General features: G+C 30.5%; 1 protein-coding gene across 1 annotated transcript; it reads left to right on the forward strand.

Moving 5' to 3' along the window:
• Positions 1-3805: 3805 nt before the first annotated feature.
• On the forward strand, positions 3806-13683 carry LOC114717648 (probable LRR receptor-like serine/threonine-protein kinase At1g53430). The gene is given in 25 exon segments (XM_028902859.1): positions 3806-3954; positions 5902-6079; positions 6432-6503; positions 6619-6687; positions 6822-6893; positions 6978-7049; positions 7190-7261; positions 7363-7434; positions 8055-8126; positions 8245-8319; positions 8414-8485; positions 8671-8742; positions 8839-8913; positions 9293-9352; positions 9447-9485; positions 9567-9619; positions 9876-10234; positions 10763-10961; positions 11072-11212; positions 11425-11537; positions 11687-11897; positions 12527-12764; positions 12921-13071; positions 13158-13502; positions 13585-13683. Coding segments are annotated over 25 exon segments (3096 nt in total). The 5' UTR covers positions 3806-3839.
• The last annotated feature ends 1487 nt before the right edge of the window (positions 13684-15170 follow it).

The following is a 15170-nucleotide window of genomic DNA, read 5'->3' on the forward strand; positions in this document are numbered from 1 at the left end:
TCTGAAAATTGGAAATCAAATAAAGCCTGAGTTTTTATATTGTACTTTTTATTATGATTTAAAATATATCTTATTTAAGTTAATATTTGAATAATTAAACATATGTTAATTTACTTAAGTTAATATTTGACCATGACCGTGACCAGACGTCCAGACCTTTGACTATTGAACCATTGTTTTGACAATTCCAACAACATTTTCAAGTTTTAATATCTTGAAAGGTCCATATGTCAAGGCCAAAAAAAAAAGAAAAGAAAGGTCCATATGTAACTTTATATTATTTTACATTTTAATTTAAATTCACTAAAGTAACCATTGTAATTTTTTAATAATTTCTTGCCATCTTCATATTTTAACCAACCAGCAAAGGAAGACAAAGCCATTGGAAAAGTAAATTGTAAAGGCAACAAAGATGACAAAGCCACTTCCCGCCATGAGTTGTGATCAGTGAGCATCTGCTGTTTGTCATGAATGTGAGATTATTGAAATTAAATTTGGACAACTTCACATTTTAAGTTATTTCATTTTTTTAGATTTTTTGAAAACTTAATTTTTACTTTTGATAAATAAGAAATCTAAATAAAAATAAGGGTCAAAGTGCATTCAGCATCATAAAATATCTTTTCAGATACGTCGAGTATCCTAAAATATTTTATGATTCATCCAGCTTTCATGTGCTTTTAACCTTTTGACATATTAAAATATTTGGTAGTGCAATTTTACTTTGAATGTATTGATTTTTTTAGAAGCATTTGCATTTTTAAAATATCTTTTTAGGGACAAATTTTAACCCTGCCCTTAACTCCTAACAAAATTCTTTAAATAAATGTGCATTAAAATATATTTTTTTATGTCTTTTGAACACATAAAAAAAACTTAAAGTAGTAGATTAACCTTATCTTTTAAAATAATTTTATAACTATGATTTTAAAAAATAAATTTATTATTATCAAAAATCACAAATTAAAAATTTTAAATTTAGAGTGTCACTATCCTCGTTTCTACCCACGCAAAGTGCTTTTGGAAAGCAATAATTTTTCGATAGTGTGAGTTTTGACACTTCGGCTCTTGATTTCTCATTAACTTTATCTTTTCCAGTTGATAATGTCATTCATTGCCATCATCTGTTTTCCTTTTCCTTTTTTCTTTTTACTTTTTTATATCTCTCTTAAAATGTGGATAAAATGCTTAAAATGTCCCTCAAGCTAAATTATGATTTGGTCTACTAATTATCATTCGTTAAATGAACTTGTCATTTCCCATAGTTAACTCGTCATTTGGTATACTCTCAGCCAAGTTGTAATTTGTTCTACTAAAATTATTATTCGCTAAAGTGAACTTGTCATTTCTTCTAGTCAACTTGTCATTGGTTGAGGGGCATTTCAAACATTTCATCATGATTTTATATTTGCAAAAATGAGATCGGATCCTTATTTGTTATTTTTCAAATTGAGAGTCTTAAATCGCAATTTTACATATTTGGAGGGTTTTTTTTTGCAATTTCCCAAAATTATATCTTTTTTCCTTTAATTTTACGCAAAATTCTATTTTAATGATTTAGTTTTAAAAATTGTCTTTTCAATCAATTCTTAAAATGAAAAAAATATTGATATTATAATTTTAAATGTTAATAAAAACATGAACATTCATAAACACTCACATATTAAATTTAACTATTTAAAATAATAATGATTGATTAAAAAATAATTATTTGCAATCAAAGAATAATTAGAAGACTAAAAAGACAATTTATAAAATTAACGAACGAATTCGAAACTTCTATAAGAGTATATGACCAAATGTACATTTTTACCTTTTTAAAATAACAAAATAATGTGATGATTGGAGGATTGAAAAAAAAAACTTTATAAAATTAATAAACCAAATTAAAACTTTGCATAAAATTAATAGCTAAAGCTATGCTTTTGTCTATATTATTTTAATATATAAAACTAAGAATATCTTAATTTAATAACAGCAAATTTGATGATAATCTTATCACATTGAGTCATTAACCAGTGATTCATCAGTCTAACAGATCCAATTATTATAATACTGAAAATCACATTACCTATGAAACGGCTCGTAGTTTTTTTTTTGATGAGTAAAATTTTAGGAAAGGGGTCGGGCTCACCCACGATCCAAGGGCAGAGCTCCTAACGCTTGATCCACTGGGGCCTGTCCCTTTCGGGGCACGGGAGCAAGACAAGCAAGCCCTTTAATTTCTGGCCCAAAGGTAGGAATCACCCAGCTTCACTACGCTTATGGAGATGCCTCCCCCAGCGCCGCGACTGGAGCCACAACAAAGTGGCACTCCCCAGGATCGAACCTCCTCCCTTTTGGTGAGAAGTCGTACCCCTTTGCCAGCTGAACCCACGGACGAGGGGTAAACGGCTCGTAGTTGTTCAACGTCTTTTATTTTTTTTGGGGCCAAAAAAATCAATTTTATTAGTATCAAAAAATAGTACTAGCCTAAGGCCAAAATAAACTCCCAAAAAACCTAAGATACAACCTAACACACAAAATACTGAAAATAAAAAATACAAACAAGACAAAAACAATTAGAACCCAACTAGAAACACGGATTCAGGTGAGAAAAAAAAAAAAACTAGAAACACGGACCACGTCAGCCAATGCCTTCCCTTAGAGCCTTACAAGTACGTGCACTACTCTTGGATTCCCTTCCTTTGGTCACGTCATGAGCTAAAAACACGCTTAGAGAGGACGGGGCATAGGCCAGCCACTCATTGTGGTACATCCTGCCAAAAAATCAACAGCTTCTTGAGAAAAGAGAAACGCCTTTTATTACTTTACAAAAACATAGAAGACTTGTAGAAATCTTGACTTACTTTTCTTTCCTTCTTGCCACCAGAATCAGGAAAATGGACCGAACCCGTCAGACCAGTTTGTTTAGGCCTGAAAATTATGAAGATCAGACTTGAAAATTTTCTCCTCAAATGAGAAACAGGCTCTACAGGGCTGGCCTTATAGGGCCGAGGGTTTAAATGGGCCAATCCTGCAGGGCTGAGGCCAGCCTGTTTAGGCCATTTTATAATTTGTTTTTTTAAAATTTTTGTGTAATTCTAATATTATTTTTTTTTATATTGTTAATGATATTTTAAATATTTAATTATTATTATCATTTTAAAATTAAATTTTACATAATGGTTTGATTTATTTAGTTTTAGACAATAATTTGTCTAATTAAATTTTTAAAAAATGGGTTAATTTGAACTTTAATAATGATTTGATTTATATTATATGCGTTGATATTTTTAACTATATATATTTAATAGGATAGTATTTTTATACTTATATAACTTGTGATTCTATAATTTGAATTAGAAATTTATGAGTTTCAACGACAATGTTTCTCAAACTAAAGTAAAATAATAGCTAGATTGCAAAATTTAAAAGTAAAATTCCTATAAAGAAGAAAAACTTGATATTTTTGTTACGAAAGAAAAGCATACTCATGAAGAAGAGTAATTGATTATAATAATAATGAAGTTTCAAAAGATTAATAATAGTGTTTGTTTATTGCCCATTTGTACTACAGATGAAACTTTTGGATATTATATTGTTAATGAATGTTTTAGATATTCTTGGATGTTAATGAATATTTATATATGATGATATTCTGCAGAACCGGTCCTGTAAGGTCAGGTCGGCCTTGATTCCCACCTCTACTTGCCACTATTTCTACTGCAACATCCTTAGCTTCTTCTTCTATCTCTTGCACTCTGCTACTGCGTGATTCTATAAACTGCTTCTTGCTCCTCCTCCTTCTTTCGCTCCCTCGCAGAGTTATTTTCTCCAAACTGCAACAACCAACATCAATGGAGTTTGGGATCTCAATCTCTAAACTTTTATATCTTTTCTTATTTGGATGCTTCGCTTTGAAAGCTTTCACGCACTATGGATCTAATGCTCAACTCATACCAGAAGAAGAAGGTTTCTTAATTAACCCCTTTTTGTTTTTTTTACTCCTTAGTGTATACTATATTACTCTATTCAGCATTATGATGGATTCTTCCATCTCCATTTGTTTTCTTACTGTTCAAAGAAAATTACACAAAAGAAAGGGGTCAACATGGTGGTTGATCCTGAACAAGCAGTGATAAAAAAACTGCCGTAACTTTCGAGACTTGGTCCCCCCAAAAAAAAAATATGAGGGAACTAAGTAATTAAATTGATTCGAACGTTTTCCTTCTTTCTTTCGTTCTTTTCCTTTTTGGCCAACAAGATTCCAATGGTTGAAAACTATAGTGATTTGTTTTATTCATTTATTTGTCAATGCTTTAATTTAATGTTAAGATTAAATTCACTCTTCTCGTTTGCACAGTTAGGTTATCTAACGACAAACATATTCCATGCAAAGAACTATATATAAGTAATCAATCATATTTTTTTGGCAACCTGGATAGATGAATAAAGCTTAGTAATCTCTTTTGCATGCACAGAATATGATAGAAAATTATGTTTTATCAGTTACTTGTTATGTATTAATAACGAAATATTTTATTAGCTTAATTTATATGATTGTTATAATTTCTGAATAATTTAATCCTCACACCCATGAAACTGAAATAAATATAAAAAGTCTACTTTAATTTAAACTCATTCTCTCTTTGCATAACACCCAATTCATTTTGATTTTCTTATACTACTACTATATATTGTATTCGCCGCAGTCTTCTCGTATTTATAATTTATAAAATGTGTTAATAGTCGTTTATCAATCTTTCTTTTCTGAAATAAAATAAACCAAAAAAGTTCTGAAAAGTTATATTAATTATTTTTATATATTTTGAGATATATCATTATAAAAAGAATATAAAAGCTATGTAGTCATTAATAATTTGAAAACTTGTAAACCACACTTATAAAAATGATAAAATAATTAATTATATTATTGTATATTAAATAGGCTAAAATACGTAAAACCCTCTTATCTTTGGGTCAGCTGCACATCACCTCTCTAACTTTTAAAAATTTAATTTTAGAATCTTGATATTTCATGTTTTGAATTTCAACTCCCCTACTGTTAAAATTACCTTTAAAGTTAACGGTTTTTAACATGTCACAAGTTTTTTATATTTTTATTATTACCATTTTATTTAAAAAATAATATTTGACTGTTTGATATAAATATTTAAGATTTTCTACCTTTTTTATTTAAAAAGACATGGTCACATAAATATTTTAAATATTTTTTAAATATTTTTTTAAATGAAATGGTATATAATAAAAAAATATAAAAAATATGGGATGACAAAAACTGTTAATGTTAATAGCAATTTTAATGGTAGGGGAGTTTATAGTCAAAATATGAAATATCAGGGTCCTTAATTTAAACTTTTAAAGGTTAGGTAGGTAATGTGCAATTGACTTGAAGTTTAGGGAATTTTGTGTATTTTAGCTTATTAAAAAAATATTTTTGTATTTAGTGTCCGATGCGCTTATTAGGGAAAACGTGATTTCTGCACTCATATATGGCATCACTGATGCTGATCTGGATAAGAAGACATTTCTTAATCAAGACAAGAATTTTAAAAAAATAAAATTAGATAGATATTTACGATGGCTCAAGTTTATAGGCTAGTCATTACTGGCGTTTTAAATTGAATTTGAACCAGCTTTGCATGATCCATATGCTGGATAAGTTGTTGGCCCAAAAAAAAAAATGTTGGACGAGTTCATCAATATCAATACATCAATACATGTCAAAATTAAACAAAGTGGGCCACGTACGGCAAGTACTTTGAAATTTCTTGATATATAAATATATATAAAAGGATTACAGATGTCCATGAGCACAAAACATAGATGTTGAGGTTCTTACTTTATGGTGCATAATTTTTTTTTGTTGTTGAAAAAACTGAATTGTGTTTGATGCAGTGAAAGTTCTGAAAACAATATCATCGAAGATAGAGAACTTGAATTGGAATGCGACCCCACATTCTTGTATCGATGGAGGCTTCAAAAATAAAGCCATTAGCACAACGAATGGCTTCATAAGGAATGTAACGTGCAATTGTAGTTTTTCAAATGGAAAAGTTTGTCATGTTACAAATGTGTAAGTGCATCTATGTATATGGTTATAGCGTAACCCTTTCAATTTGGGTACGAGTCAAGCTCCAATATGAATTAATAAGTTGTGTTTAATGAGTTCCAAATAATGTCGAAAAGTTTTCTTTATTATTTTTTTGGTCCTTTCTTGATTTGAAGCTAGTTGATTTGATATTGAGATACATTTCTATGATATTTAGAATAAGTTAGCTATGGTTGCGTTGCGATAAAATTAATATTGAAATGCATATTAGTGGTATTTTTTTTTTGGCCAACATATTAGGGCTAATTATAACACAATTTATTTTATTTTAGCTCTGCGTAAATAGTTGTAGTAATGTGTTTTCTTTTTATGATAGCATTGCCAACCATCTCAATTTATCTGGACTTTTACCAAGTGAATTTGGATTCCTTACCCATCTGCAAGAACTGTAAGTAATAAAAAAAGTTTTAATTCTATTATTGGTTTAAATATATATGTGTGTGTATGCTTAGTTGAAATGTGGGAATTTGTGATCTACCATGTAACTTTTATATATGGCACAGTGATTTGTCTTACAATTATCTAAATGGATCAATCCCAAGAAGCTTTGCTAGACTCCCTCTTGTTCATTTGTAAGTGATCATAGTGTTGTGACTGAATATATATATATATATGGTTATTTTCATGCATGTTATTCATGCATGCATCTATACAAGCTCGAGTTATATTGATCACATGTGTTATTCATCTCTTAAACACGTTCTAGACTCCTTATAGCTGACCCAATCAGTGGTCCAATTCCAGACGAAATTGGTGAAATTACAACTTTAGAGAATTTGTAAGTATGAATCATTACATTTTGAGTTTTTAAAACTTATTGTTGTATTGAGAAATAATTTTATGGTTTTGCTACTTGCTGCAGAGATTTGAGGGATAATCTATTGGAAGGGACTCTTCCTTCTAGTCTCGGAAAATTGACAAAGCTACGCATATTGTGAGAATATTATTTCAAGTGCAAATAATTTTCTTTTATCTTATTAGTTGCATTGTGACTACCACATTAGTCTTGTTATAGATAATTTTTCATATTGCTTTTAGACGTGTTATTTGTTTCTAAGGATTTGGAACTTGTAGGGATCTTTCTGGAAATAACTTCTTAGGAGCAATACCCGAAAGTTTTGGTAATCTGAAAAAACTAGAATATATGTGAGTGGTATAATATGATTTAATCATTTCATTATCTTCTATTTTCGATGTTGTGTTGATCTGTTTTAAATTCTAAAATTTCTCTCCTAACATTTTTGTAGTTATTTGGACGGGACCAATATATCAGGAAAATTACCCAATTTTATTGGGAATTGGACTCACCTTAAAGCATTGTGAGTCTAATCTACTCTATCATAATGCTTTCCTTTTGAATAAGATACTACTTTATGAACTTAATGTATCGAACTTAATAAGCTTAATGAAGTTCAGTGCTTTTATTGTCATTTACTCTTCTATTCTATTATATTGTTCTATGTAGTTTGTTGGAAATTGTTGAGAACAAAGAAAGAAGGGAGAATTATTATAGGACTCTAATAAAAGAATATAATCACTAAAAATTCAGACAGCAACAATTAAGGGACTTGTAGTGATAAGATTTATGTTGATCACTTGTCATTTAGATTTATTAGTAAAGGATGGGAGGTTGCATAATTTATAATCTAATCAGTTGTTAATAACTAGTTAAATTCTCAATAGCAGTGGATGAGAGAGAAAAAAAAGGATCTATGTGGGAGATATTCATGGAGTGAAAATAAGGAACAAAATTGAACTGAGATATGATTATATATATTAGTCCAAGCTAAGTAAATAAATAAAATAAAATAATGCAATAATTTTAAAATTTGCAATTAAAATCGATCCAAACAAATAAAAAGATGATGTGGACTAGGCTTTTTAAGTATTCCTTTTACTTTCAAAATTACTGTTTTCACTACGTCTTTTGTTTAGGCAGCTCTTTGCAGGGAACAGCCTTGGAAGGCCCCATTCCCACAACCATATCTCACTTAACAAATTTGTTTTCTCTGTGAGTACTTGCTCTTTTGTAATTCATCCGCATCCTGTTTGATGGTTGTGAAATTTAATTTCAGCAGAAGAATATTTTCCTATTATTGATATTGTTTTGTATTTAATTTTTAATTCAGGAGTATATCTTATTTGCATGGCCCAGCAATAATGAGATTTCCTAATCTGGAGAATTTGACGTCCTTGCAATACCTGTAAGTCGAGAATTTAATAGTGAGGTGAAAATTTGTTTATCAAAAAGTGACCTATGTATTCTCAATGAATTTTCATACTCTGTTTTTCTCTCAGGGTGTTGAGAAATTGCTCTATCCATGATTCCATTCCAAATTATATTGGTAAAATGGAAAACTTATCTAGGCTGTAAGTTGCTTCATCCTCATACTACGAAGCCAAAATCCTCTAAATAAGATTCCCAATTTATTGTTTAAGTCACAACCTAATTCCTAATTTAGGGCGACTTTTATTGTGGACTATTTATTACAAGAAATATTATTTTTCAGTTATTTTTATGAAGCGATATTTGTGGCCCTGTGTATTAATTGCAGAGATTTGAGCTTCAACAACTTGATCGGTGAAATCCCAAACAATATAGGAAAGTTGACCTTCCTAACTTCCATGTAAGGGAGCATTCTACACACATATATAACTTGATTTTTTTTTAAAAAAAACTTAATTACTCTTTTTTAATGGATCTTTATTAATTATGTATGCAGGATTCTAACTGAAAATTCTCTTACTGGGGAAATTCCTGATTGGATATTGCAGCAGCAAAGCAATTATAGTTCTGTGTTAGTAAAACATTTTCTATTTTAATTTTATTTGTCACAACTACATATAGTTCAATGCCATTACTGTTTGAAATTAATTACCTTAAATCTTATTGACAAAAACATCTTTAGCCTTTAAATCTCTCATCATTTTTAATTAATCCCCTTTGCGTAATGTCATTTTGATTTGAGCTTTGACATATGAAAAAATTTGGGAGAATTGCTATGAAATCTCAAGGAAAGAATATAAGTCCCAGTAACAATAAAACAGCATGCAATGATAAGAAGAAGAAGAGGCCGGCCAACCAACTCATCTAAACTTATTTAATAAAATATTATATATATTTATATAACAGGGAAAAAACTTATATGTGCAATTTCACACTACTTTTTATTGCAGTGATTTATCTTACAACAAATTTTTGAAGACTAATGTGACTGCTTGTCAGTATGGAATAATGTGAGCTCCTCTCCTCCAACTCCAAACTACTTTTTTCTGTTCTTAAAGAGATTATGCAACAATTGTAAGGCTTTTTCTTTTTTTGGTTATACAGAAACTTGGGTTCTAGTCTATCACCTCTAGCAAGCACCTCGTAAGATTATACTTATGACTCTTGCTTCACTCATTCTAAATGCTTTTGATTCATGTTTTGTAACTTTTATTCATCTTGCAGTTGCTTGCGTACTTGCCTAAAAAGGGGCCTTTCTTGTGGAGGAGAACCCAAGTGTGAGTGTCTTCTTGCTTATTTCAGAGTTTCCCATGACATTATCTTTTTTTAGCTGTATTTTATTTTCCCATCACAAACCTGTTCAAGAGTTTTAACTAAATAATGTAGATTTTAGTGAACGTAATGGTAAAATGACTATCAATATCATATGACAATATATTTATAGAGATAGAGAAACAAATCATGATCTTATGAATTTGATCATTTGGATTCTCTTATAGAGGTGATTTTTGATAAGGTTGTCCCTATATGCAGATCATTCATTGTTCATAAATTGTGGAGGAGCAGAGATTGAATATGAGGGGAATAAATATGAAGGAGACAACAATCCTGATGGTGCCTCATACTTTTTTGCTAGTGAAGATAAATGGGCTTCTAGCAGCACAGGAGTAGATAGCCATGATAGTTACTTAGCAACAAACATATCTTCCCTCAACATTACTGGTCCTATCTTCTACCTAACAGCTCGCCTTTCCCCTCTGTCTCTCAAGTACCATGGCCTCTGTATGATCAGTGGAAATTACAAAGTCAAGCTATATTTTGCTGAGATTGTGTATTCTTATGACCAAAATTTCCATCACATTGGAAGGCGCATATTTGATGTTTCAATCCAAGTGAGTCTTACTATGTTGAATTTAAATTTTTTCTAGTGATAAGAGAATTCTATGAATAGTGAGAAAGTAAGACTCTCCACCCATGAAGCCATACAGTTGAAGAGAAATAAATATTGTGGGATGTGTCACTATCAAGTGAGCTCACCACTATGTTTATGTATCTCTTTAATAGGTGGCTAAATGGCTAATTATAAATGAGAAATACTTACATACTCTTGGAATGCTACGTTATTAGTACTCTCTCCAATGAAAATATTCCAAGTGTATCCCATAAATTTCTCTTGATTATGTTTTTCCCTCCATGACCCATTATGATAGAAATTTGTGGGATCCATAAGAAAGGACACATGGAGCATTTTCATCGATAGAGCATGGATTATGTGACACTCGAGAAGTATGCAAGAATTTCTCATTATAAAGACAAGGACTATTACTACCTATAATGATTTAACATGCTTTCAACTGTTTTTGCTATGTACGTTAACAAAAGCTCTGAAAGGTGAAACTTTTGTATGTATATCTTGATAGGGTAGGAACTATTTGCATGATTTCAACATTATGAAGGAAGCTGGTGGCGTTGGTAAGGGCATTGTCAAGGACTTTGATGTTGATGTTAATGATAACACCTTGGAGATTCATTTGTACTGGGCTGGAAAAGGAACTACCTCTATTCCTTATGATAATGGTGTACATGGACCTCTTATATCTGCTATTTCAGTCACCCCAAGTAAGTCAAATCTCATATATATTGGTTTATACTCTTTCTAGCTTAAGCTAAGAGATGATGATTTTGACTTTGATATGAATAATAACCATTACTACTTTTTTGTCATATAGATCTCAAAAGTCCTTCGATTTCTGGTGGAGCCATTGCTGGAATTATAGTTGGATCATGTGTGTTCTTCATCATACTAATAGTAATAATATTCGTCCTCCAAAAAATGGGCTTACTAGGTGGCAGCGATTCAAAAGACAAACGTAAGATCAAAATCAAAATTAACAAAGCTGGTATATTTATTATAATTTGGTATAACATAGTGAGAGAAAAAAAGATTTTTTATATGCCTGAATTCTATCATTCAAGTCAAATGGATAAATAATGATTTTTGCATATACGTAATTATTTCCAAGTTTATTGTAATTTCAATGTATTTTGCTTTGTATTTATGTAACTTTTATTTTTGATGCAGAACTTTTGGATTTAAAGACGGGTTATTTCTCTTTAAAACAAATCAAAGATGCCACTAATAACTTTGCCCCAGAAAATAAGATTGGTGAAGGAGGTTTTGGATCAGTGTACAAGGTAATTTTTAATGTATCATATTTATATTTAACCAAGATTACATGATTAAATAGCATACCGAATACACTTATAAAGAGATTAAATTTTTGGTATGTGTTGATCTAAGGAAGATTATGAAAATTGAGACTAGATAATTGATTGAATTGTAGGGTATACTTTCAAATGGTGTTGTCATGGCAGTGAAACAGCTTTCCTCTAAATCAAAGCAAGGGAATCGTGAATTTGTTAATGAAATTGGAATGATATCTGCTTTGCAACACCCAAACCTTGTAAAGCTTTATGGATGTTGCGTTGAAGGAAACCAATTGTTGCTGATATATGAGTACATGGAGAACAATTGTCTGGCTAGTGCTCTTTTTGGTAAGAACTTGATTTTTTTTACAATAAAAAATTACTCCTTTCGTCATTAATATAAGACCTATTTAACTAATTTGATTAGATTAAGAAAGTTAAGTAAGCTAGTTAATTATAAAAAATATGATATTTTTTAAAATATCATAATTATCTTTCTTAATGTCATCCGTCCCTTTTTTATTTGATTATGATTGATGGAATAATTTAAGAAAAATTGATAAATATGAGAAATACATCTATACTTAGGACCAAAATCAACTAAGTAATTAGGTTTTATATTAAGGATCGGATGAGTACCATATATTTAGTATTAATATACTATAAGGAAAAGATAAAATTAAAGTATAAACAAATAAAATTGTTTTGATATACATACTCTTATTGTGTGTGCGTGTGTGTTATAGTATTACATCGCTTATGATAGAAATGTAAAATCTTGCTTATATTATTTGGCAACAACTTTCAGTTATATCTTTTTTTAAAAGACAAAATTTAGATGTTGTATTTTAGGCTTTTTTTTTTCCTAATTCAAATACATTTAATCGCTTGAAACAAGTTCTACAAATATTTAATTTTTATTGAATGACTTGATAGTAGTATGTTATTAACTAAGATACCATTGATATTAATGTTAGGTGGCCAAGGACAAAAGATGCACTTGGACTGGCCTACAAGAATGAAGATATGCGTAGGAATAGCAAGGGGATTAGCTTATCTTCATGAGGAATCAAGGCTGAAAATTGTGCATAGAGATATTAAGGCAACAAATGTCTTACTTGATAAAGATTTGAATGCCAAGATCTCGGATTTTGGATTAGCCAAACTTAATGAAGATGAGAATACTCATATCAGCACAAGAATAGCAGGAACAATGTCAGTATATATTCTCCTACATCTTTTTCACTGGATCAATATAATTCTCATATTTGGTTTAGTAATAATATTAATCGGTTTTTTCTTCTTTCACTTTCCTTGCACATTCTTTGTTTCATGGCTTGATTATTAACATTATATGTTTTTTCTTACTAGTGGTTATATGGCTCCTGAATATGCAATGCGAGGATGCTTGACTGAAAAAGCAGATGTTTATAGTTTTGGAGTTGTTGCCTTAGAAATCGTTAGTGGAAAAAGCAATACAAGTTACAGGCCAAAAGAGGAGTTTGTTTACCTTCTTGACTGGGTTAGTGATATGATCAACATTATTCATAAAATTAATAGTTTGATTGAATTTCTAACAACTACATATATACCTTCATGTAATTGAAGGCTTATGTTCTTCAAGAGCAAGGAAACCTTCTTGAGCTGGTGGATCCACGTCTTGGTTCAAGCTACTCCTCACAAGAAGTCATGAGAATGTTGGAGCTGGCACTCCTATGTACTAACCCATCTCCAACTCTGAGGCCATCCATGGCCTCTGTTGTTTGCATGCTTGAAGGAAAGTTGTCAATCCAAGCCCTAACAATCAAAGGTCGAGAGAATGACAAACAGGTTGCCAGATTCAAGGCCTTGGAGATACAATCATCTCAAGAAAGCCATACCCAAACCTTCTGTTCTTCTTCTACATCAAAATCACATGAAAATGTGAAGCAAAGGATTGAAGCAACGGATAGTGCATTATCAAAATACAATCGTAGTAGTTAAACCTTAGTTGCTTCTACATTCTCATATGAAAGTGTGAAGAAAGGGTTCGAAGTAATGGATGGCTCAATGAATTGATTCCTCAGTTTCTCTTCCGTGTGATAAAGATTTCTCTTCATTCGGTAGGCTTCTCAAGAATTCCAACTTTGTATAATTTGATCAGAATGTAGGTTGGAAAACAAACATGAAACTACAATCTTTCATAAACAAGTAGATATTATTTGAAAAAGAAAAATCTAACATGAAATGTGGAGAAGAATTTACATTGCTAATTAGTTCCTCTATTTTGCAGTTTAAATGTGATGTGTAATTAGCGCAACGCACAACATTGTCTTTCTATATATATATATATATATATATATATATATCTTTCTTTTTCAATTGAACTTCCCTAATGCAAAATGCTAATTAATTCATTCTTGTTTAGTTTTCTCGTGATGATGGAGAGTTTTGTTTTGGGTAAAGAGTGAGTGCCCAAGCCCAATCAGAAACCCATGACAAACCTTATTAGCTAAACCCCTTTCATCTTCATATGTTCCTTCAACATCTCTTGCCCTTCCTAGTAACCATGGATTTGGGCGTCCACTCCCTCTTATAGCTTAGTTTTTCATCACTTCCCAAATGCATTTTCTTACTTTTTGTCATTAGATTTTGAAAAAAAAAATAAATGACATTTTGATATTTTATGGGCAAAAATAAAGTAGTTTTTGATTTTTTTTCTTATGATTTTTAAATAAGAAACTAGACAATTTTAGAATTTTTTTCTTTAAAAATGTAAAAAATTCAAAATTACACCATTTCTTGTTCATAAACTTTTAAAATGTCACTCATTTTACATATAATCTGGTATTAAAAAAAGAAAATAATATTTTGAAAATAAAAAAAAATTAAGAGACAACAAAAAAGAAAAGAGAATTGAAAGAAGACAACTGGCATCTCACATGTAATAATAGTTTTAGTTTCTATCAAATTAAATATGGCCGAGGCTTTCCCATGAACATCAAAAGCAAGAGTTGCACTTTAGACTAAAGAACCTAACAACATTAAAATTTGGTGATAATTGAGAGGGAAGCATCCTTTGGCATTTGAATACAATGTTGGGTGGGACCTACCGGCTGAGAAATAGTAATTGAAGAAGCAACAAGCTTTTTCTGGCTCATGCAAGACTCATGGCTAATTTTTCTTTTGTAAGCAATCAAAATTCATCATCTCTTGCAAATTAAGAGGGAATACACAACAAGAACCTAAATTTAAACTAAACATGATCATTGCAATTATTCACATCTATGCTTTTCTCATTATTTAAGGACAGGCCATGTACATACTAATGCATGAAGTTTCTTAAGATAGTATTTTATTCCTCTAATTCTAAATATAAGATTTATTTTCACTACAGAATAGATTTTATAAATTTTTTTTACAAAAAAAACCCAAAAAAACAATGAGATGAGTAGGGATGGATTTACCGCAAAAGGCTTATAATTAGAAAAAAAAGGCAAAGGAGTGACTTATGATGTGATGGTGTGAGGCCCACTTAGCGCTTACCCCAAGCAGCTAGAGTTTAGACCTTCATGAGTGTTTTTTCCCCCAGTTGTACTTCAACGTTTCTATTTAGTAATAAAAGGAGCAAAATTATGCATC

This window comes from Neltuma alba, unplaced genomic scaffold, assembly GCF_004799145.2.
Source record: "Neltuma alba isolate B1F8T4 unplaced genomic scaffold, ASM479914v2 tig00011760_pilon, whole genome shotgun sequence".
NCBI lineage: Eukaryota > Viridiplantae > Streptophyta > Magnoliopsida > Fabales > Fabaceae > Neltuma > Neltuma alba.